Source organism: Hemibagrus wyckioides, linkage group LG24 (assembly GCF_019097595.1).
Source record: "Hemibagrus wyckioides isolate EC202008001 linkage group LG24, SWU_Hwy_1.0, whole genome shotgun sequence".
Classification (NCBI taxonomy): Eukaryota; Metazoa; Chordata; class Actinopteri; order Siluriformes; family Bagridae; genus Hemibagrus; species Hemibagrus wyckioides.
This window is the reverse complement of record NC_080733.1, coordinates 5107456-5131741: the sequence shown is the minus strand read 5'-3', so window position 1 is coordinate 5131741 and position 24286 is coordinate 5107456. Positions and strand designations below refer to the sequence as shown.

The 24286-nt window shown below is 42.5% G+C and overlaps 1 protein-coding gene across 5 annotated transcripts in view; it reads left to right on the top strand.

The window, feature by feature from the left end:
• The window catches only part of tnrc18 (trinucleotide repeat containing 18), a 58865-nt gene extending 44904 nt beyond the window's left edge, over positions 1-13961 (top strand). For all 5 annotated transcript variants that reach the window (XM_058378424.1, XM_058378425.1, XM_058378427.1 and 2 more), the window contains 9 exons: positions 41-158; positions 5130-5205; positions 5705-5813; positions 6297-6413; positions 6683-6841; positions 7123-8408; positions 8584-8820; positions 8967-9041; positions 9134-13961. In XM_058378424.1, the coding sequence (XP_058234407.1) occupies positions 41-158; positions 5130-5205; positions 5705-5813; positions 6297-6413; positions 6683-6841; positions 7123-8408; positions 8584-8820; positions 8967-9041; positions 9134-9340 (2384 nt within the window). In that variant the 3' untranslated portion in view covers positions 9341-13961. The remainder of the gene's footprint in view (positions 1-40; positions 159-5129; positions 5206-5704; positions 5814-6296; positions 6414-6682; positions 6842-7122; positions 8409-8583; positions 8821-8966; positions 9042-9133) is intronic.
• Positions 13962-24286: the final 10325 nt, after the last annotated feature.

Below are 24286 nucleotides of genomic sequence, written 5' to 3'. Positions count from 1 at the left end.
CACAGATTTGCTTACTTTTTCTCTTTGTGTGTGTGCGCAGCTCCTCGTAACTGTGTGCTTAATAAGGATGAGCTTCAGGACGGATTGCGTGTCCTTATCCCTATGGATGACAAGCTGCTGTACGCCGGCCATGTCAACACCGTCCACTCACCAGACATGTAAGCGGACACCAGACACACCTCACCTCACCTTTCCCTGTTTTTCTTTATATTCCATCTCTTCTCCATCCGAGTTGTCCCATTTACTCTCTTTACTGTGGTTCTGTCCTACAAGTGTTGGGTCACTGATGAATTAGCTTCTTAGTGTAAACTGCTTACTGAACCAGTTTCTGCTTGTGGAATAAGGCTGAGTATACAAAATTTAAGTAGTATATAGTGGTATTAAAACTTTTCCTCAAAAGGCTTGCCCTTGTACATTGTAGCTGTTCTATTATTTATTTATATCCATATTTCCTCTCTCCTCTCTCACAGCCTGTTGGTTGTGCATACCGGTATATAAGATGCAGCCTATTTGAGGATCTCAAAATCCTCTGTTCAGAGCCAAAAACATTTAGAGATAAATGCATTCAGATGATTTTATAGTCCATTGGAAGGAGTTTTAATGACGGATGCTCTGTGCGTTTTCCTTCCGTCAGTGTTAGTTGAGTTTCATTGAAGCAGATGCTGTAATAATGTAGAAATGTAATAATGCATCAGCTGTGAAGTCTAGATTACGTCTCGTATAATGGATAATTATTGATTCTATTAATCAGGAAGCTAAAAGCACCCCGTGTAAGTTGTTTTCTCAGCATTGATGTGTATTGTTTTATTGAAGATGTGTTTATATTTAAGATAGAGGCTCGGATAGAGTTCGGTGCAGAGCAGGGTGTGATAAGTCCTCTAAGGTAGGCGGCTGAAGGTCAGTTTTTAGCTTGTATCTGATGCAGGCAGCTACAGGAAGCCAGCGTGGGATACACAGCAGTGGGAGAGTGTGTGGAGGTTGAAAACCGGCTCCTGGATTAGCCGGGGTCAGATGCCGCGCAGGGGGGCAGACCCTGCAGGAGCGGAGTGAGGTCGTCCAGTCGAAATGAGAAGGGACTGAACGAGCTGCTGAGTGGCCTCAAAGCCGCAACACTGTCCAATGTTATCGTTGCTATGGTAACATCGACTTGACTGTTACTGGAATGGTGGACGCTCCACATAAGACTTAAAATGTGTATGAAATCTTATAAAAACATATAGTAGATGTTACGGTGAGGTTTTCTACAAGGAAACATTTTTATTCCATGTTTATGGACTATGTTTGGTCCTGGGTGTCAGCAGGGTGTAATTTAATAGTCTAATTTCAGCCTCAATAACTACAACAGAGTCGATTTTATTTATTAGTTTTATTCAATTCCAGAATTGCAGTGTTTACAGAAACGAACTTGTCTTGCAGATGTTTAACAGCAAAAAAAAAAAAAAAAAAGCATGACATGTCCTCCATAATTCATTTAGTGAGATCAGACACTGATGTGGTAAGAGTGAGGAGGTCTGGGGTTCAGTCGGTGTTCCAGTTCATCCCAAAGGTGTTCAGTGGGGGTCAGGGACCAGTGCAGGACACTCCAGTTCTTCCACTGCAACCTTCTCACACCATGTCTTCATGGTGACATTTTAGACAACTGTATGGTTCCAACTTTAATGGAAACAGAGGAACCACATATGAGTGTGATGGCCAAACTTTTGGGCATGTACTATAGGTTAATCTTTTATCTAGTCGATCATTCTGCCGATACATATTAAAACATTAGAACTATATTAACTGAATGATCTGCAGCCTGTCTGTGATTTAGTGTTAAAAGATGTAGTGAAATCTCTGAGCATATACGAGGATCTGTTTTGTTGCGATACTCCTGTAAACTTCTCGAGGCGTTAAATACGCCATGCTGTCACGTCAAAAAATTGATTTGCCTCACGTGGCCGTGTGCTTTGCAAACGATCAAACGTTCCCGAAATCTTTGAAGAGCTTTGTGTCAGTGTCAAGTAATGGTTGGTGTCTTTGCCAAAGCAGCTCTTAAAGATGTGGAGTGATGGGAATGAAGGAGGAATGGCGTGTTGGGTCTCCAGTCATGTGTGTCGGAGGAGCTGCTTTATGAACATATGCTTGGGAATGGGTTATTCAGCTGTGTGTGTTTGTGTGTGTATGTGCTGCTTTTACCCCCCCCCTTTCCTTTCTCTCTCTATCTATCTTCCTCTCTCTTTCTCTCTCTCTCTCCTCCCATGCACTCCCACTCCCCCAGGCTCTCTCTCTCGCTCACTTGCTCCCTTATGTGCTCCCTCATGCTCTCTCTCTCTTTCTCTCTCTCTCTCTCTCTCTCTCTCTCTCTCTCTCTCTCTCTCTCATGCACTCGCTCCCTCATGCGCTCGCTCTCTCTCTCTGTTTCTCTGTCACTCTCTCACTCAGGCACTTGCTCCCTCATGTGCTCTCTCTCTCTCTCTCTCTCTCTCTCTCTCTCTCTTTCTCTCCCCCTGTCTTTGTATGGTGCTAAATGATTCTCCTCTGTGTCGGAGGGAAAAGAGCTTTTGTGCAAGGCAGTGTTTGATTTTCAGGCTTTTAGCTGCACTCTTCAAGGAACACGGTTTGTACGACCATGAGAACTGGTTGTGGAAGATTTAATATCTGTTGAGAGAGCGAGAACAAGGTGCTACTAAGAGGTGGCTTGTCTGCCGTGCTGTGCCGTGCGCTACAGCACAACATAAATGCATCCAGAATTGTCGCTCAGCCGGTCCGGGCCCTGGAGGTGTGTGTACAGCTGCTATTTATATTCCTGCGCCCGCATTCGTTAACTCTATTCAGTGTCAAGGTGTGAATAATCTGACCCTCTCTTCCCAGCTTCAACAAAGAAGAAAACTTCTTTTTCTCAGTTTATAGGCAACATGCGTGCAGACGCCGCTATATATCCATAACCACATGCTGTTAAATTGCCGAGTCAGTAATTAAATGTGGTCAATGTTGAATTAGGACTGAAATCCAGGGGGAAGGAAGAAAAGTAGCCGTGTCTCCCCTGCGTGTTAAGCACAGAAAAGGCCTGCTGACAGGTCCATTGTCATGCATGTGATGTGATGGCCATGCTAATGGCTGCAGCCTGTTATTTATGGGTAATGGGAAACTAATTTGACATTTTCTGTCCATCCTTCAGTGACTTTTCTTTTCTTTTTTTCTTTTCTTATTTATGTGCTCAGACTCCAAGCTCTGACCTGATGCACAGAAATAAGAATTATTTTTTTTAAAGAAAACTGATTCCATTGCTTCTGGGTAATAACAGACTCCTGAATTTGTGCAAATTACCAGTGCATATCTGTACTTCCTCTGAAAGGCAGTTCCTTTTATTCCAATTCAGACGAATATTTGAATGTATAATCATTATGGTTTGCAGTGACAGCTGATTGTGGGGATAGAATGTGAACGATTAGAAATTCTCCAACCTCCCAATCCTGAAGCATTATGAAACTCAAACATTTGAGTGATTTTTATATAATATAATTTGCATAGGTATGTATAGACAGTCGTTCTGTAAATCCATGCCACTCCACTCTAAAGCATGAAGGAAGCCATATTTAACTCCTCTTGTAGGGGCCTGAGCCCAATCATGCACCTTCTCCCGTCAGGGAGCAGCTGGTGTGAATTTACCCTAAGCCTCCAGACACAAGCAATCAGTTGTTCCTAGCAGCCCGCCTACCCCCTCAAGCTGGCTCTGGGGAGTGTGTGTGTGTGTGTGTGTGTGTGTGTGTGTGGGGGGGGGGCTCAATATCCACACAGCCCCATGTCTCAGTAATAGGACTGCCACTCACTGACAGGCAGGTCTGACAGTTGGCTCTGGGTCATGCTGGAAATGCGAGTACCTTTATGCATCCAGATGAGAGCGAGTCCTGATTTGACGGTCAGGATTTTTAAACAGCGCAGGCTGCTTCTAATCTAATCTTCTCCTCCAAACCCGCCCACCAAAAGAGGCGCGTTCACCAAGTCAACTTCTGATTTCTGGAGGCTGTGTGAACGCTGCATCTTCTGTAGTTCGTAGACATAGCAATGCATTGTAGACTGCAGCGAAGTGATCAGAGGACTGTGAACAATACACAGTACAGAGCAGGACCAGTCATTAGTGCCTAGTAACGAGTCCTATATCCCAAGAGCTTTGTATGTTTTGTCAGTAAAAACGGAATAAATATCTGCCCGATCTGCTATGGAACATTGAGGCTTGCAAAATAAGCTCTATTTTTGGGAAGGCTCCTTGTTTTAAAAACCAAAACATTTTTTCCAAGGGTTAAAGGCGTTTGTTTGGCTGCAGTAATAATATCCCAGAAGTCTCCACGCAGTCCTCTGACTTTAGATCCATCGCTTCCCACACAGTGACTCAGCCTGGCGCAGCTTTCTGCTTTTCTTGAACGGGCAAAATAGAAAAAGAGTCGTCTTTTTTTTTTTTCCACTTCTTTTCCTTTTTTTTCCTTCGTAAGCTCCCATTTTGTTTCCATCATATGATATGAAATGAAAATTCTCTGACTTGCTTATTCCAAACACTCTGATGACTTAACAGCAAAAGAGATAACTGGAGTTCATCCTGCAGATGACGGTCAGCCAGCACGCTGTCCAAACGCAGGCCACCTGCATTAATAATATAGTCCAAACAGTTTGAGGGGAAAGAAGTGTAGAAAATCACAATCCATTGATTGATTATTGGCAAGAAAGGTCTGCAACACATCTGTGTATTCCTTTAAGGAGCCCTGCCTTCATTTAGAGAGTGTTTAGCTCTGACTGTTTTCATCAGCCTGTGGTTAGGTCATGTCTGTCGTTTCATTACAGCCCACCTGGGCTTTAGTCTTTCTGTTAAGTTTCCCTTTTTATGCACCAACACATATCTAGTGTTTGTCAACAGGTTTATTTTTGTTCTGTTGTTAATATTTCGCAGACTTGTGGGAAATGTGGCTGTTCTCATTCGGGCGGTTTAAAATTATTCTTGCTTACTCTGTGTGTTTCTACATCTGTGGAAAGTCTTTGTAAGGTTTGTTTTTTTGCGTTTTTTGTTTTGTTTTATTAGAGCAGGTCACTCAGTAGTGTCTCGGCTGTCGAGCAGAGACTGACGGGTTGTGTGTTAATGACTGCCTTATGTCTTGCAGATACAGCGTGGTGGTTGAGGGTGAACGAGGTAACAGGCCTCATATCTACTGCCTGGAGCAGCTGCTGCAGGAGGCGGTCAGTACAGCACACTGTCCTTACCAGTCACTAACGAGCCCCCACGTGTGTCCTAGTATACAGCATGGCCAGGGGCATACACACACACACACACACACACACACACACACATATATATATATATATATGCGCACATACATACTCACTCTCTCCGGATATAGGACTTCCTTAAAATCCTGGTGTCCTGCTGCACACGTTTTGCTTCACTTAAGCCGAGTGTTGATTTAGGCAGTGAGGCTCTCAGCTACCACCTCTCCCTTTTAATTGACCGTTATAAGCAGAAGCTCGGCCAAAAGCGACCCAGAGCTCTTTCAGAATTGATTGTATATATGAGAAATAAGTCGTTGCCAGAAAATGATGCATGAGTCATTCAGCATGTATTAGTGCAGACAGCAGACCCTGTGCCCTGCATACAGGTTAAATTGCAGTGTCTCTTTCAGCATGCAAAAATAGTGTGTGGTGTTTTTTTTTTTTTTCTCCCGCTGCACACATTGTACAGATTATCGACGTTAAGCCCCCCTCTGTGAGGTACCTGCCTCAGGGAACACGAATCGCAGCCTACTGGAGCCAACAGTACCGCTGCCTCTACCCAGGCACCGTGGTCAGAGGTAAGATCAATAAAGTGCTTTACACTAACTAAAATGGCACATTGACCACCGTGTTTTATAGACATGCTGTCCAACTCCAACCTTTCTAAGCTGCAAAAAAAAAAAAAAGGAAAAAAAAAGCACAAGTATTTTCTGTCCTCTGTACACATAACCTTTCAGGGCAGAGTCTTGTTTAATTTCCTTTAATCTGAAGCTTTTAGCCAAGCCTAGCATGCCTGCCAGAGGAGGTGGGAGAGTACAGAGGCCAAGAATGAATGATGATGTGGTTAGCTTCATGCAGCCCTCTGCTTCAATTATTATTTATTTTCCCTCCCACTGAGTCAAGAGAGAACTGGAGGCTTGTCCAAAAAAACTCAAATGGAGGTTGTAACTACTGCTCCTGTCAGCAGATGAGAATAAAAAGGGCCCTCAAGAAGCGGCTGAGATATATAAGGAGATGTATGCTGCTGCGTATCAATCTTTCTCATTTTTCCATGTCTGCAGGGAGTCCTGATATGGACGAGGTGGACGACTTGATAACCGTAGAGTTTGATGACGGAGACACCGGCCGCATTCCTCTCTCTCACATTAGACTGCTGCCTCCTGACTACAAGATCCAGTGTGAGTGTCCAATCAGGAATTGGGACAAACCTTGATTTGTGCTAACTGCCCGTATAAGAACACTGTTTGGTTTGGAATCTCTGCAGCCACCGATTTTGTTTGCTTTTGCTCTTGAGGTGTGAAGAGCTGTATTTTTTCTCGGTCGGGACTTGTCAGTATATGTATTCATGTAGCACTTTAAAAGACTTCATTAAATAAACGTATAGATTTATACGTGTTCTGTGGAGAAAAAAATGTTTTTTTTTGTTTGCTGTGTTTTTCCTGTGCAGGTGCGGAGCCGTCCCCTGCTCTCTTGGTGGCTAGCACTAAAAAGCGAGTGCGGAAGGGTAGTAAGGACGTCCCTGAAAGCAAAGACGCAAGCCCCAAAACCACAGAGGATTCTGCTCCAAAGAATAAAGGGAGAGGGAGGAAACCAAAGCCCAAACCTGGTAATTTATCTCCTTTACTTTAGACATCATTAAATCCTAAAGTTTCTGATATCTGTTTTTTGTCTAGTTTAAAAGAGCCAACACTTCAGGACTTAATGAAATAAATGTCTTTGGCACAAGAGGGGATATTATGGGAGGTTTCATGGATATTAAGTAATTTGTTTGTGGTTGGGGAGAGAAAAGGCTTCCTGGCAGAATAGGGACAATTTTAGCTTCACTGCATTCCATGTAGGTCATGTGTTGAAGCATATTAAACTCCTCCTCCCTGTTCTACTTTCCAGAGCCTGAACTAGCTCAAAAGGAGCATGAAAAACCTGACCAATCAGCCCCTGGACCAGTGCAGGAGAGACCCCTTACCACCCAGAAAAGTGGCCCACTGCTAGGCAGGAAGAGTCAGCCTGCCAACACAACCACCCCCTCCATCCCCATACCTGCTGAAGGCCAGAAGAAAACTGTTGTAGCCAAACCCCCAGCCAAAGTACACTCTCAGCCCAAGTCTGTCTACTCATCTGCGCTTTATGGAAAAGTTCTCTCTGTCGATCTCTATAATGACCCTTCTGCTTCGTTAGCTTCCTTTATGTCCAACAATGAGGGCGCGAAGGCAAAGGCTGTCAAAAGAGTCCGGAAGAGCGAAGACGAAGGAGTGGCGTTTGGGGTGAAAACCCAACGCAAACAGCCTCAGACAGAGATCCTGATCAAGTTGGATCATGAGGGTGTGATGTCCCCCAAAACCAAGAAGACCAAAGCCCTGATGATGATGGAGGGTCAGAACTGCACAAAGAGAGACAATAAAACAGCCGTGATGGGTGTTAACTACACTACTGTGACCTCCACTACTCCGACGGATAAAACACTGAAGCCCAAGACGGAGCCTGAGACAATTAACACAGACAGCGTGGCGTCCTACGGTATCCGTAAACTGGGGAGCAGCACAGACAGCCGTGCAAGTGTGAAGAGCTCAGGAGAGAAGGAAACTCAATCAGAAAACTGTAGCAGCAGCAGCAGTAGCAGCTCAGAGTCTGATGGAGAAGAGGAAAGGAGGACGTCGCCGGAAACAAAGACCAAACAGGACAGCAGCTCTACCAGCTCACGTGCCTCTAGCCCCACCTCTTCCAGCTCCTCCAGCAGTAGCTCCTCTTCTACTGCCGGATTTAATTCGTCGTCCTCATCCTCCTCCTCTTCCTCCACCACCAGTGACGAGGAATCTTCATGTAGCTCGGACGAGGAGGCTCCTGCGGCACCCCAGCCTCTGTCTCCTCAAGAGCAACCTCCAACAGAGAATGATGAAGAGGATGTAGAAGAGAAAGCAGAGGTGAAGACTGAGTCCCCGCCCTCCACACCCAAGGCCCAGAAAGAGCAAGATCCTCCCAAACAGCAGGCGAAGCAACAGAAGCAGCAGAAAGTGAAGAAGAGCGTTGGACGGCCGAAGAGGAGAGAGGGCATCCATTTGCCCACTACGAAGGAGCTGGCTAAGAGGCAGAGACTGCCTTCTGTGGAGAACAGACCCAAGATTTCTGCTTTCCTCCCAGCCAGGCAGCTGTGGAAGTGGTTTGGGAAACCTACTCAGGTTAGTCTTGACATTTCTAAAAAAAATCTGTTCAATATAATGAACAATATTGTGTTTAAGAAGTACCTACTCTTGCTCATCATCACACTGCTTTTGTATTTGCTCTTTAATGAACTTGGAATGAAAATGTTTTTTTTTTTTTTTTTTTTTTTTTTTTTTTTTTTTTTTATTGCAGAGACGGGGAATGAAGGGCAAAGCAAAGAAACTCTTTTACAAGGCCATTATGCGAGGCAAAGAAATGATTCGGATTGGAGACTGTGCCGTTTTCTTGTCTGCTGGACGGCCTAATCTTCCGTTTATTGGTCACATCCAGAGCATGTGGGAGTCTTGGGGAAACAACATGGTGGTTCGTGTCAAATGGTTCTACCATCCTGAGGAAACCAACCCTGGAAAGAAACTTCACGACAAAAAGGTTACCTCCATTTTCTCTGTTGCCGATTCAAAAAATTCCAGTCAGGATATGTTGTATTTATTTTACACTATAGGAATGTATTTAACGTTTAAAACGACCAAGAGGACTGAAAACATGGTGGTATTTTTCCACTCTTGTCTCGACAGAACTGGGATCAGATGTCTGGAAGGAATCTTGCTGCTGTTCTGCAGGCATCCAACCAGAGGAAGGATTTCATGGAGGTGAGTGTATTTATTCAGTAACATAACACCATATCCCCCCAAAAATAATGTAGTTCTTTGTGTAAAGAGTAAAAATGTGTTCCTCTGTGCAGCGAGCTCTGTACCAGTCCTCTCACGTCGACGAGAACGATGTCCAGACCATCTCTCACAAGTGCTTGGTGGTTAGTCTGGAGCAGTATGAACAGATGATTAAAACTAAGAAGTACCAGGACAGTGAGGACCTCTACTACCTAGCTGGCACTTATGAACCCACTACTGGTATGATTTTCAACACTGACGGTGTTCCTGTCATCTGCTGAGGAGTGCTCTTATCAGCCGGCTACACCGCAGGAACGAGCTCAGATCTTTGTAGAAGATGACCAGAGAGAGCTAGATCAACGTTGGAGCCTTTCCGAAATCACGGTGACGTTCCCGAACGAGACCATCGTTCGTCTTCACTGAATGACACGATATGAGGACCGAGACTGATTGTAAGCATGATCATGACCGCAGTATACAGTCTGTTAAAGGATGCGTATGTGGAGAAGGCAAATGTGGAGCTGTGTTGTCTAACCTGTTAACATGGGGCAGACCCTTCCGGCTCTGATATAACGACATAAGCACGGAGAACAAATCACGCACCAGAAATGAGTGTGCATGTCTTTTAAGGTCAGCTGAGCTCTTCTGTCTCTAGCTGTCAGCATCAGAATGGGAACTGATGCAACACAACTCGCTGGAGTGGACCCCAATGTGCTGGAGATAGAGGGCTGCTATACCAACCAGCTCCGTGGGCCCGGCTTGTGTTGGACGTGATTTAAGCTGACAGGACGTGTCACACTTACTACTCCTATCCATCTAGAGAAGCTATCCGTACCAGCACTCTGCTGTCCAGCGACCTCCCGGTAAAAACCGAGCTGGAACTTAACACGACGACAGCCGGCTAATGAACCTGGACAGCTGATTCAAACCTGGACTCTTAAAGCTGTAGCCGTTCTGACACTGGCACTCTTCCTGCGCTACAGAGTGTTTATTCGCAGGAAAGTGAGTCACCTTTCCAGCCCAGAAGATCTATTGGGATATTTATACACGCCTGTCTTCTAGCCAGCGAGGCAGAAAGGGCTCTCTGTACGAGTCACACGCTGTCGTGCTCTAAACCCTTGTACAGATAACTACAGTTGTACATACACTATATATACATGATATACCCACATTTTATTTTCGTGTACAATAGATTTTATGTGAAAGTAATTTTTTTAAAGTGGTAAAAGAGGAAAAAAAAAAAGCTTTATTATACTGTGAATCAAAGATGAAAATTAAGTGAAAATCAGGAACTCGATTATGACGATCTCAGAAATTGTTACAGAACTCTGAATCTCAGACACCCACTACATTGATGATGCAGTGTAATTTCAAACGAAATATCAAGGATGCTATTACAGGACACGGTGGTTTTCAGACCAGTCGTCCAATTTTGTTTTTTGCATTTTGAAACAGAAAGCACTTAATTCTACCCTTCCCGTTACTTGTTAGATGAATGTTCTTTGACAATCCCCACTGCAGGCGAACTCGCTACATCCACACAGGAGAATATATCGCATCTTTCTCGGCCACCAGCTGTAAGGAGCGGTGACCACCTGGTCAGCCTTCCGCTATTTCAGGCCCTTAGCAAACTTCTGTTTGTGTGTGTGTGTGTGTGTGTGTGTGTGTGTGTGTGTGTTGTTTTGGTTTCTTTTTAAAGCATTCCTCTTATCCTTTACCCAATCTCCTTTTTCCAGAGGCAATTACATCTCATGCATAAAAGCACTTTGTTAGAATGTACTAGTAGCAGAGCAGCACAGCAAAGTGACATTAGAGAGTCTTCAGAGAGTGTGAGAGATTGGAGAAGCTCTTCTGATGAAAGCTGCTGTATATCTGCTTTTCTGTATTTTCCCTCTCTCTCTCTCTCTCTCTCTCTCGTTGTTGCACACGGCTGTTTTGTCTATGCTTAAAATATTTTCAGGGGAAAGTCCAACAGGTTTTGTTTTTGCCCATAAAATTTCACCGTTGCAGCTTGTTGAGTTTGTAAACAGTCATTCTGATTGGTTTGATGAGAAATGCACATCTCACTCCCTCGCTTTCTTTCTCTCGTTCTCTCTCTGCATCTCTTACGCCTCCTTTTTTCATCTTCACTCTTCGTCATGCCAAAAAAAAAAAAAAGTATGATGATTTTAATGAAAAATGGTACTAAAAACATTTCTATAAATGAATCATGAATAAATTTATTGCATACAGCAATACGTGTAAAAATGCAGTGGTTTCACTAGTAGATCTCATAACGCTGCTGTGAACACTGAAGGATTCCTGGTTTCTCTAACAAACAAAAAAACCTTCCTGAACCGTTTCTCATCTAAACATGCAGCATGACTGTTTACTTCTCATCGAGGGAATTATACAGTCATTTAGAGAAATCAGAATTCCCCTTTAAGCTCAGTCCCTCAGAGGCTGACTATTTTGTGTGGTTTTTTTTTTTTGGCCTAATTACAGGGATTGAATGTTGCTCTTTGTAGCTAGATTTTGCTGATCCTGTATTCCAAAGACAGAGCCAGAACGTCACCAGAGGCTCCGACGTCCGCCAATAAAGAACCAGGCTGTTTATTCTGCGCTCCTCTAATCAAGACCAATCAAATGTATTTGATTTTGTCTAGCAAACACTCGATTTTTTAAAGAGAAAAACGAGATATTTTTGTTTTATTTGTGCCTTCTGTCGTGGTCTAACGATTGAATGTAAGTCTATTGTCTAAATATTGGACATGTTTTTATGTCCAGAATGATGCATGTCTTTTGGAAAGTGTTCCTCGTGAGAATGTCTGGCCTTTCGATTGCGATGCCTCCGCCGTAGTCGAATTCGTTTGCCGATATCGGCGGCCGAAGATTGTTTACACCTCCAGTGGATGCGAATCAGGAGTTGTGATTATTGGGTAAATTTAGTGAGTGTACAAGGTGAAGTGGATTCTTTGCGAATTTTTTACATTTGCTTCCTAAACTCTCCAATCTCTTCATTGCCATATTTCTTCTACCTCTTCTTTTGCCCTGCTTTTTTTCCTAACACTTTTCAACGTAGATTTTTTTTTTTTTTTTTAAACGCCCATTTGGTTATCGTAGCCGTTTTCCGGAATCTCCACTCTAATGAGAGGGTGTGGTCAATTACTATATCTATTCAAGCTGCCACTTACTCAGAGTGTCATAGGGCAGCTGAAAGCGCTTTGAGGATAGCGATAAACCACCCACTTCTCTACACGTGGCTATCCTCAATAGGAGGAAAGATTCGGGATAGCCTTTCTCATGGCCGGTTTTGTTTTACTGCCACTTCTGACCAGAACACACAAAATCCAATTCACAGTTTCTTCCATCAGCTTCCATTTTGCTTTTAGAGAGAGAAGAGAGAGAATGGACACTAGAAACATCTGGGATTTCTGAAACCCAGCACAATTTAGGCCTACTCAGTATTTCAGGAGTATTTTCTGTTGTAGTAATATGTTGACACTATTACATATTGTAGAGAGAGACTATATTGTCTTATTCTTCTTCTTTTTTTTTTTTCTTCTTCTTGTGTTTCTTATATATAACATTGGCCAATCTCTCTTAAAGAGATGATATCTTGTTGATATTCAATAGGTTATTTCTTAACATCTTAATCATCATATGTGGTCTTGAGGTAAATTGTATATTCTGTCTTTGTATCAGGTTCTGACTTTTTAAGAGTTTTTTCGGATTCTTTTGGTTTGAGGATTTGTAACAGACCCAAAGCCGACTAAAGTGGTGCCAAATAATCTTCATGTCACCTGAAATCTGGATGAAATAACACTGAGCACGCAATCATGGTCCAAAACTCGGTCAAATATACATTTTTATTATTTAGTTTTTTTTTTGTTTTTTTTTTAATGTAAGATATATTTGTCTGTTAGGAAGTTGTACAATTTAAGTGCCCCTCAAAACAAACGTTTACTTGGAGCTTGAGTCAAGCTGTAAAGCACTTTTTAGAATATTTTGTCTGCATGTCGTAGAAACAGAGTTTATGCATCTAGGAATAATATTAGAGCAGAGCATTCACCTCCCTATTCCGCTTGCTGTGAGTGTAACACAGTGTGAGATGTCCTTCCCTTTTGGCCCACGCTCGGGTCCTTAAAAAGAGACAGTGGCCTCTGCTGGTAGACGTTATGTAGGGTGAGCTAGTCGCTAAGTGTCCTCTGCTCTGTGTTCAGGGTCGTGTATATACGACCGTCTCTTTATAATGGATTAACTGGCTCGTTAGGAGGGGAAAAAAAAGCTCTTGTATAGCAGAGACAGATCTCTACAGGTCTTGCTGTTTTGCATGATTCTGACAGCCTTTTCGCATTTCGTCTCTCTAATCTCGTCAGGGTTTTTTTGCTATTCGCGTTTCCCCCTCTCAGAACAATCGTCCTCCATGCTTTTAATGTGCAATACTGCTGAATGTGGTTTCTCTGAGGTAGCTGCTAGCAAGGGATAAAGATTGTTAGAGAGAGTAAGCGTGTGGACTGGAGGCTGGTCCTTCACTGGTCTTGGTCTGCTGGTCCGTCAGCGTCGGTAAAGTCCTGTTACACACGGGGGGCGGGGGGGCTATAGTTTTAAAATGATGGATTTTTTTTTTTTTTGAGAAAGTGTAAAAGCATCAAAGTTTTTGTAAATTGTCCTTATGAGAGGGGGACATATTTGTACACACATTTAATCCTGTAAAAATATATAAAAGCATACACTTTTGAAAATTTACGATCCAGTCACTAAAGATTACTGTTGACTTGTGTGTGAAACTTCACAGAATTTTTTCTTCTTTTTTTTTTTTTTTTTAACTGAAACAACAAAACAACAACTTTAATCAGTGTTCTTTCCAGTTCTTTTAGAATTCAGAATTTTGTAGTCCATCAATAAACATCATGAAAATGACTCTGGTCTTCAGTCACTTTATTTTTGTTGTGTATCCCTGTGAATCCCCACAGCCACAGTCCAACCTCGTGTAGAAAACCTTCCTGGAAATGAAGAATGGAGATTATTATAACAGGAAGTAGGGACTCCATGTGGAATGGGATGTTTATGCACATGTAGGTGTGCAGGTCAGGTGCCCTTATCCAGAACATCTCATTTTATACAAATGGGGCGCAAGTGGTTAAGGCTCTGGGTCATTGACCAGAAGATCAGGGGTTCGAGCACCACCAAGTTGCCACTTTTGGGCCCTTGAGCACATCTCTTAATCCTCTTTGCTCCAGGGGTGCTGTATCATGGCTGACCCTGCGCTCTGACCCTAACCTCCAAGGATGGGATATGCGAAGAAAGATTTTCACTGTGCTGTAATGTATATGTGACAAACAAGGGCTATTTCTATTTCTTTCTACAACTGAGTGTTAAGGACCTTGCTCAAGGGTCCAGCAGTGGCAGCTTGGTAGACCTGGGATTCAAACTCTCAACCTTCTGATCAGACACCAAGCACCTCAACACCACTAAGCAACCACATCCGCCATCATGTAGGCAAGAAGGTGGCATTCGGCATCATTCAGTGAGGAGAAAAATGAGAGTAAACTCTGAATAAAAACAATTCAAACTGGTGTAAAAACGACTTCCCGTAAGGTTCCACAGGGCTTGCGCAAGCTGAACCACTAATACAGCAACATTTTGCTGATTCACGCTTTTTTTTTTTCCTGTCTCGTGATTTTCAGCCTGATTATAAAAACAATTGCATTTCCACTCCTCCCTCTCATGGATAAAAAAAACAAAAAAAAAAAACAGAGACTTTATTCTGTTACAGCTATAGCACCTAGAACTAGCAGACTAATAGCTGAATAATATTTCTTATAAAGGTTTTCTTTCCAGAACGGTTCAGTGTTTTTCCTTAAAATCATTTGAATATCATTTTTTAAAAACATCCAAAGCTGAAAAATATCCTTCATTAAGCTTCAAGCTCCATCACAGTCCCGTGTTTAATTTCGGGTAAGTAATTTAGTAAAGATTGGCCATCATTCATATCTACAAACATGAAAAGATTGAAATGGCACTGAGTGGAAACAGTGTTTAATCTAACAAACACAGAGACTGGTATAAACATATTCCACTGAGATTTATCCTTCCTCTTTTCTACTTGTTTCCTCTTTCCATTTTAAAAGCACAAGCAAGTAAAAAACAAAAAAAAATCCCATATTACACTTGCAGGTGAGATGAACATTTGCGTGTTTCAGCTCTAAATTATCACTTAAGAACTGCAAGAACAGAGAAGCTACAGGGGGGAAAAAAAAAAAAAAAACCCAGCTCTGGTTCAGTAATGTGATCCACAGAGCGTGGAAATGACAGCAGCCGAAAAAGATGAGTTTGCTCAGGGGGGGAAGTACATATTTATACTCGTATATTACAGAGGAAAACAGCAATCTGAAAGCAAAACTGCTCTCTTTGTTTATAGAAACCAATTAATCTCACCAGAAGACCAAAGTAACACCATGATCCTGTACACTACATGGACCGGAGTAAAGCTGGCTCAGCTGAGGCTTTTTACAAAACCTACTTTTACTCTGTATCATGTGTCATTTATCGAAATAAGACCAAAAAGAGTAGGACTATTTTTCAATCATAAAGACTTTAATTTGAAAAGTTTCGAGTTTCGGATCTAGTGCTGAAATGTGACGTGAATTTATTTGCGGCTGTGTGTTTAATATTGGATGTGGTGGGGATTTTTTTTTTTTGGCCACACCAACCAGCATTAAAGCTTTTAAAATCAAAAATGGCTTCATTTGGCCCTTCATCAGGCCTTGGCGCAGGTTTAAAATGCTGAGCAAGCTTCGATTTTGGATCAGGATTTATGAGAATAAGATCTAAATCGCTTTGACAAAGGGTTTCAGTCGCAAAGATTGCTTTCCTGGCTGTGTTTCTCAAGAAAAAAAAACGTGAGACGTGAGTAAATTCTGTCGTATTCGGTATGGCGCTAGCAGTAGTGTGATGTGTCAGGAAGAGCAGATGTGTCTACAGGATCTCATATTCTCATCACTTTTATCCCATTTTTTTTATTCTGATGGGTGTGGTGTCTTCCAGGATGACTCCGCCCACAGTCACAGTATGAAAATGGTTTAGGTCATGCGCCATGGTCTTAACATTCACCATATTCACCTTAACTGAGCACTTCTATGAGATTTGGGACTCATCAGCTTCAAAACACCAACCAACTGGTGCTCTAGTTCATGTCCAGAGACTTGGAGGATCTATGCAGCGGTGCATCCACCTTATTCAGACACCTTAGGTTGGATTTTCCTTTCATTTGTTACCTTCCATATGTCAGTGTGTGACAAGACAGTCATATTTCTTCTTCTTTTCAGACCTGAGTTTCTGATCTTTTTTTCTACCTTTCTTTGTTTTTCTGCGCCACAATCTTTTCTAAAGGTTATTATTCTATGACTCACGCCACTTGAAGTATGTCTTGCAATAAATGAAACATTTGTGAATATCTGTCACAGAGCACAGGTATTAAGTAAAGGGTGAAATATTTCATTTACATTTGTGTCTTTGTGTGTATTTTCTTGCTCTTCAATTGTGATATTGAATTGTAATTTGTCAGTAGGATCAGATTAGATGCGGAGAAATCTACTTTTAAGTTTATTAGAGATGAATTACAGCATTTGTGTGTAGGTGTTTCGGATGAAAAATGCTGTAATGGCTTCTGCAGCATAGTAAGTAAAGATCATATGAAGTTGAAGTTTCATAAAATTAGCTTGGAAACCATATATCATAGAAAAGGCATCTTTAAAAAAACCCCTACGCAATTCAACCACTATCTGACCACCAAATGATGTCAGAAGAAGACATCTTGCCAGCATTTTTTCAAGCAATGTGCCCACTGGGACATTAAATAATTCAGGAGTCATTTAGCTGGAAAGCTCATTTAGTGAATTGAGGCAGAGGACAATTAAAGTGTGCTCTGTGTAGAAACTGGGGTTTGAAGACAGTATCCTGTGGTCTGAGTCACACCAAGCTCTCAGAACGGACACCATCTGACTCACTCGTCACCTAAACGGATGATTTCCTTCTGTGCATTTCTGCTCCATACATTTTAGACCATTTTGTGTTTCATCATGACTAGCCATTCATGAAATGGCCTCCATGTGGAAGTGGGGAGTTTCTGTCACAACACATATTTTAGACTGAGGGATGACTTGGCTGTATTTATTGACCGTGCACTGTAGTGCTTGAAACGCAGAACGTTGGCTGGATAGAGATTACTTTTGGATATTAGCTGCGTGAAAGCATTGTTTCATTGCAATTAAAATTAGGAAGATGGTATAAAAACAGCAGAGTTTCCTTCATCCTTTTGAAACTTTTGAAGCTGTGTTGGAATTCTCTTCCCTTTCTTCCTTCATATCCTTCTTTCTTTTTCCCTCTCTCAATTCAAGGCTTCTTCATCTGATATATATTGCTGACAGTGTGTGAGCGGCTGAGCTCTTCTAAGGACTAGAAGGCCTCTGTGGGGCCCAGGGCTGATATCTCTCTGCCTGCCCACCCACCAGTCTCCTGCAGGAGCCAAAATTGATGGGGATGCAAAAAAGTCGACACCACCAGATGGATGTCTCTGACCACCGTCTTCCAACTGCAGTGCTCACCACAGGACAAAAAGCCTCAGGGAGGGCTGTGTTCAAATCGTAACCTCACTTGAGGGAATTGCAGTTACTGTCTGTCATTAAGGCAATTGTGGGCAATGAAGCTCGATGAGAGTGTGTGGAGGAGTTTGCTGGTGGATGGGTGGATGGGTGGATGGCAGAGCGCAAAAGCGAAGACAGAATGTGTGTGGCGCTTGCCGTCTCCTCTCCGGAGGGTCGTTTACATTGTTGTTCCAATACCCTGCCATGTAGATACATTAGTGCCCTACCTCCTCGTTCGGGCCATCACTGAGTCTCAGGGCTTCCATTCAGGAAAGACAAAGACACACACAGGACACTGTAGCAGCTGCGTGAAAAATGCTCCAATGTCTCAGAAAACCAAAATGACCAGTTGTAATATTTTTCTCTCCCTCTTTCCCTGGAGATTACAGCATTGGTTTGAAATGGAAGTGCAGATGGTTCACACTGTCGAATCACAAAACATGATTGGAATAAAGCATAACAGATTTGGCTGACGTGGTACGTGTGCATTATTCACCCCTCAAAGCACTGCCCTTATCAGCAGACTTCATAATGAAATCTGCAGTCAAGCGCTTCCAATTTATTCCTCAGCATTCCCTTGTAGAAGGGCATTTTATTCAGCTCTACCCAGATACACACAGATGTGTTGACCATGACTGTATGACTGTATGCATGTACAGTGTGTATGTATATGATCTTGCATTAGCTATTAGCAGCATATGTTCTAACAGCAATTTGGGTGAAATATTCTACGCGCTGAAATGATTTGGGAATTGGCATCGGGTTCCTCATGGTTTCCCGTTAAGTGACGAGTGCAGTCAGCTTTCATTTCATCGCGTCTGTATGGCAATAGCTGCATACTGAGTGCTTAATGTGGCATGCTGCCCAACCCAGCGCGTCGGCTGAAATGCTGAACATGTAGCCTTGCCTCATGCGCCCTCGTATTTCACTATCGGCAACAATAGTAAAACAGCAAGGCCAGCTTGTCATAGTTGACATATGGAAGGAAACACACAAAACCCAAAAGCTCAGCTCTGCCTCACCAAAGGAATACGTCTGTTGAACATAGTACTAAAGCAGGTGAAATGTCAGCATGCGATTGCAGTTTTTCTGATCAAGAGCCATTATGCTCTCCAAAATGACCACCTTTAAATCCTGTAGAGCACTTTACACAGAGATTGCTAGGAGTACACGGGAGTGAGAGGAGGCAGGAGGCAGGCTGGGGAGAAAATGGAGCTTTCTAGAGCTATCAGATGGGAGGATGCTGTTTCCCTCTGTGTTCTCATCAGCCCGCTCTTAACAAATTACAGTTGGTCCAGTATATGGAATTATCAACCAGGCCAGCAATACTGAGGCGACGAAGAGAGATTTTAATATAAGCTCTTTTTTTTTTTTGAGGAAAGTCAATGATACTCCACTAAATCAATGCCAGCAGCATTAACTGTAGACCTGTGTAGGGTTTCTATCACACCACATACACCAGTAATGCCAGGGTATGTTTCGGTGTAATTTTTTATTCCAGGTTATAAATAATGGTTAACAGCAGCAGGAGTGATATTCAAAAGGCACCACGGTTTTGTTAGAAAGAGCTCAAGGCAAAGAAACTGCTGGAAGCAAAAAGCTGACCTGTACTACTGCATATCAGATCGAGGCTTTTTGAATGAAACAAAGACAAATGTTGATGTTGAGACCTACCCATTTAAAGGGCCCCATTTCTGAAGGAACACTGCATGTGTTCCATGCTTGGATGATCTCCAGTCAGTTTTAATTTGCATCTTGACTGAGAATTGGCCTTGTTTCAGAGAATGGTGGCACAGTACGCTTGAGATACTGTACAACCATCTGTCAAGCGAAAAAGAAGCCGCATACATGCATTTAGAATGAAAAATCCTAAGGCTTTATTATAACTAGCCAACTCGCACAGCAGGGGGTGGATGCTGTGATTCCATTTTTCCACATTTGAATATTTTGCTCATGCTTTTTTGTTCCCTTGCCTTTTTATTACTCCTCCCCTGAAATTGCAAAAAAAAAAAAAAAAAATGTTTGTTTTTAATGACTGACAATAGAGAACTGCCTAAAAAAAGCACATTTGTGTGCACCATTTGCCTCACCCTGCTCTAATTATTTAATCTGACAAATGTATCTCAGAAAAAAGAAATGATCAAATGAAATGAGAACGCATGCACAACCACAACACAACTCCTCAGCCTCTAATGATGCAGCACATGCTCCTAACCGTTCCCTGTGTGCAGATTAATATGCAGATATAAAGGCATGCTGTAAAGTCCCACACCCTGGAAAGCTGTTGGAAATGATTTGGAATTTTAATGAGCAGTATTCCCCTAACCTGAAGTGGGAGAATATTTCAACAGGGCTTGACTGAGCCATTGAATCAATATGCATCAGAAAGCAGGGGCTCAGGTACGAGTGTTTGCAGGAAGCTGCTCTCTGACGTCCTCCTGTGCAAGGCAGCACATGATGCCTCGCTCCACTCGAACTGAGGCAGGTGAGGTAAAGCCCGTTGTGCAGAACAACCTAAAGACCCGCTTCAGTGAAGTATCTAAACAGATGCCCTCTCCACAGCTTTGCTTGTGTTCTCGTTGAGCTCAGCAGGACGTCTAGCTCTTGCCATCAGGATGCACCTCTAGTACAGAGACAAGGACAGATACACCATCCTGTTGCCCTAGCCAGCGCTAGGTATCTTGGTGGCTACATTTTAACTTCTATGTTGTTTTGTATAATAATACAAAATTTGTGTTAATATACAAGAAATGATGACATGAAGCAAAAAATAATAAAACCCTGAAACAGCGTTTCTTTCTCCTGCCAAGCAGATCTATGAGAGAGAGGGGTGGAACCATCTCCCTGTTCCCTGCAGCTAGATGACCACTGTGATGTTCAATCAACTCTTTTTACAGCAGTGCACTTTTCCACAAAAAAGGCCAATCCATCAGTGGAACTATTGATTTTTAATCGTTCTCCATTGTTGTACAGAATATAATGCTACCAACTGTGGTAATAGCAAAGCACTTTAGAGCATGGTGTGAAATTTCACAGTAACTCTGCCCCTGATTTCAGGCTTGTCCAGATCAATGCTGGCAACCCAATGAACCGAATGTGGTAGAGGTGGTGACATGTACCGGCCTCTCCCAAGTGCATTGGATTTATTTATTCATCTTTTTAGTAATCCTGCTTCCAGCTCTGTTGCCTCGATCAAAAGTGATTGATGAGTTTAGAGTGTGTAGTATTGCATCTGGAGAGCAGCAGGCTAACCACAATACCACTGAAGCTCAGCATCCATTAAGGTAGATGCCCAACTGTTCTGTATCTGCAGGGCTGGAGATTACGATATGCAGAGGCAGCAGGGGTATGCAGATCACTTTTAGAAGCTGGAATGTTTTTTGACAGTTTGACTTAGAAAGTCAAATAAGCCAGTGATCTGTTTCGGAGGCCTCCATCTGCTGCTGCTGCTGCTGCTGAAATGGTGCTCTAGGAAGAAACATGTTTCTCATCATTTAGAGAACCTGCATGCATTTGTAGGCTTGGGTACACACCCACACTCACTCGCTCTCTACCTTGCCTCCTATCCATTATCTCAGAGGAGAGCCTGTCCAATTCCACAGGTGATGCTGATAGCGTGGTGTGGCATGGCGTGGTGTGATGTGATGTGGTGTGCTGCGCTTGGCTAAGCCCATCTCCTCACAAGCCTAACCTGTGATGTGATAGTTAGCTGCAATGTTTCCTGGCTCAACAAAGAGCCTATTATCTGGCTGATAGCTCCTGTCTTGTCATTTCCTCTGCAAATGTCAAACGTTGAGGGAGTGACAAAAAGGCTGTGGCTGTGCAGAGACCTGAATATGAACACAGTTTGCTCTGCTTCTGTCCTCTAAAAGTGTTGAACTCAGGGTTCATAACAATCGCAGATTAAATGGACGATATGGGCTTCTTTAATACACAAAAATAAACGTTAGCACAGGCATTGGATTGAGATGAATTAAACACTTCAGGATGTGCTTTTATTGGAAAATAATCAACAGTTTAATCGTTTCATATCAGGCCACATCGCACCACAGTAACAGTATGCCTGGACATGTTTTATAGCTTATATAACCTGATACGTTTTACATAAACTCACTGGAAACTCACTCGTGCTGGCTCTTACCTCCAGGCCAAGCGCTAATCCAGTGAGACTGTAAAAACAAGGTTCCTGTTACAACAGATATGTTTGACAGCCACCCTGGTCATCAAAATTTCTTCTCTCCACAGTATTCTGTCCACCGACTGACTCTTATGGGAAACTGGAAGCATGAAAATGTGTCTTTTCGGAGCTGGAGCATGAAGCAGAGCTTCTTCCTGACAGTGTGTGTAAACACAGAGTTGAAGTGGTGCAGTTACTCTGTGTGTACATTACGCCGCCTGCTATGGATTACCCCAACACGGCACCGCGGTGGAAATAAAACGGGTCAATAGGCTGTGATGAGACAACCCACATACTGTGAGTGTCAGAAAGTCAAACAAGTTACGTAATATTGTAATTAATTCGTCGCTCCGGGAGTCCATCATTACACTGTGTCATTATACAGAGCTCTCCTCTGATGTCCAGGTCAAGCATCACCATTTCTACAAGTACACTGAGCTTCAGAAGAGGAATTTATGAAAGAGCAAGCGTTCCTGCTCTTTGTGCTGTTCTTCTAGCTGCACTGAGCACAAGCTTCTAAACCTCTGGTGTTGTTTGGCAAACACACTACAGAGGAAACATCATGAGAGGAGGAGTGTTTCTGGAGCTGTCATGGCCCTGAGATGCCACCACCCACCACATCTGGAATGTTCCAGCTGTCAAAGTCTTGGAAAAAGAACACTGTGTCATGAACTCACTGCATCGGGGCAATAGGGTTTCTTTTCCAAAACACATTAGTAGCTGTTGTCATCATAACAGAGTAAATTTGTATGCATTTATATAGTGCTGCATTACTTGTACACTGTATTTAGCGTGAATGTTGCATATTTATGACTAATCGTGCTCAGGAAAAAAAGCTGTGCACTCTTGGGACCTTTCATCAGGTGAACCTACTACATAAATGTACTTTCTAATGTATACACTTCTACACTGATGTCAGTCATGTTGTGTATTCATATTAGCATCACACACACACACACGCGGCTCTGTTTAATGGTAGGAAAGGGGGGTTGTGGTGAGATAGTAGGGAGAAATTAGGTTTGCATCTCCAGCTGTTACATGAATAGAGATTTATGTATATAATAGAAACAATAGAATATTGCACGTAATGAAGAGATGTGCAATAAATAGTTTCATGTGCAAGTTATAAAAGCAACATAGGTTATTACTGCATGCAGTATAATACTGTAGTGAAGCTGTAATACTCAGAGGTATAACAGACATTCTGCAGATCTTGAGACTTTACTCAAGTAAAGTATTTCATAAGCTAGCTTCAGCAGAAAGGAATTTATTTTAAAACTATAATGAATTGCGTTGGTGCTCAGACTCATACATTGCTCAAGTGCTCCTGATTACACAACTGCACTTGACTATACACTGACCAGGCATAACATTATGACCACCTAAGCACCCCTGACTCTTCTGCAGCTATGCAGCCCCATACGTAACAAACTGTGATACACTGTGTATTCTGACACCTTTCCATCAGAACCAGCATTAACAACAGTAGCTCGTCTGTTGGATCGGATCACACGGGCCAGCGTTCATTCTCCACGTGCATCAATGAGCCTTGGCCGCCCATGACCCTGTCACCGGTTCACCACTGTTCCTTCCGTGGGCCACTTTTGATAGATACTGACCACTGCAGACCGGGAACACCCCACAAGAGCTGCAGTTTTGGAGATGCTCTGATTCAGTCGTCTAGCCATCACAATTTGGCCCTTCATCAAACTCACTCAAATCCTTACACTTGTCCATTTTTCCTGCTTCTAACATCAACTTTGAGGACAAAATGTTCACTTGCTGCCTCTAATATATCCCACCCAGTAACAGGTGCCATGATGAGGAGATCATCAGTGTTACTTATTTCACCTTCCACTAGTCATAATGTTATGCCTGATCGGTGTATAGTGTACAGTTATAGAAATGATTATAAACACACTCTCTGGTGTCAGGATGGATCCCTTTTGAATCTGGTCCCTCTTAAGGTTCCTTCCTCATATCGTCTCAGGGAGTTTTTTCTCACTATCATCACCTCTGTCTTGCTCATTAGGATAAATATAAATGTTTAATTTTAATTGTTCAATTATCATATTCCTGTAAAATTACTTTGGGACAATATTGATTGTTAAAATAAATTGCCATACGATTCAGTGTTATTGAATTGAAGAATATAGCATATATTACTATCACAGAGCGAGAACAGAATGTAGTGGAATGATGTTAATGAAGGAATGAAAATAATAATAATGATAATAGCAACGATTTTCATTATCATATAATGACATGAGCCCCTCATCATCGCAGAAACAGTATTGACGCAACATTATGTGTTATAGTCTTAATAGTTCATTCATTATCAGTAACCCCGAATATGAACATGAAGCATCAGATTTTCTTATGAATTTAATATGTTGCTGCACAGATGTTTTAATCGCTGTGTA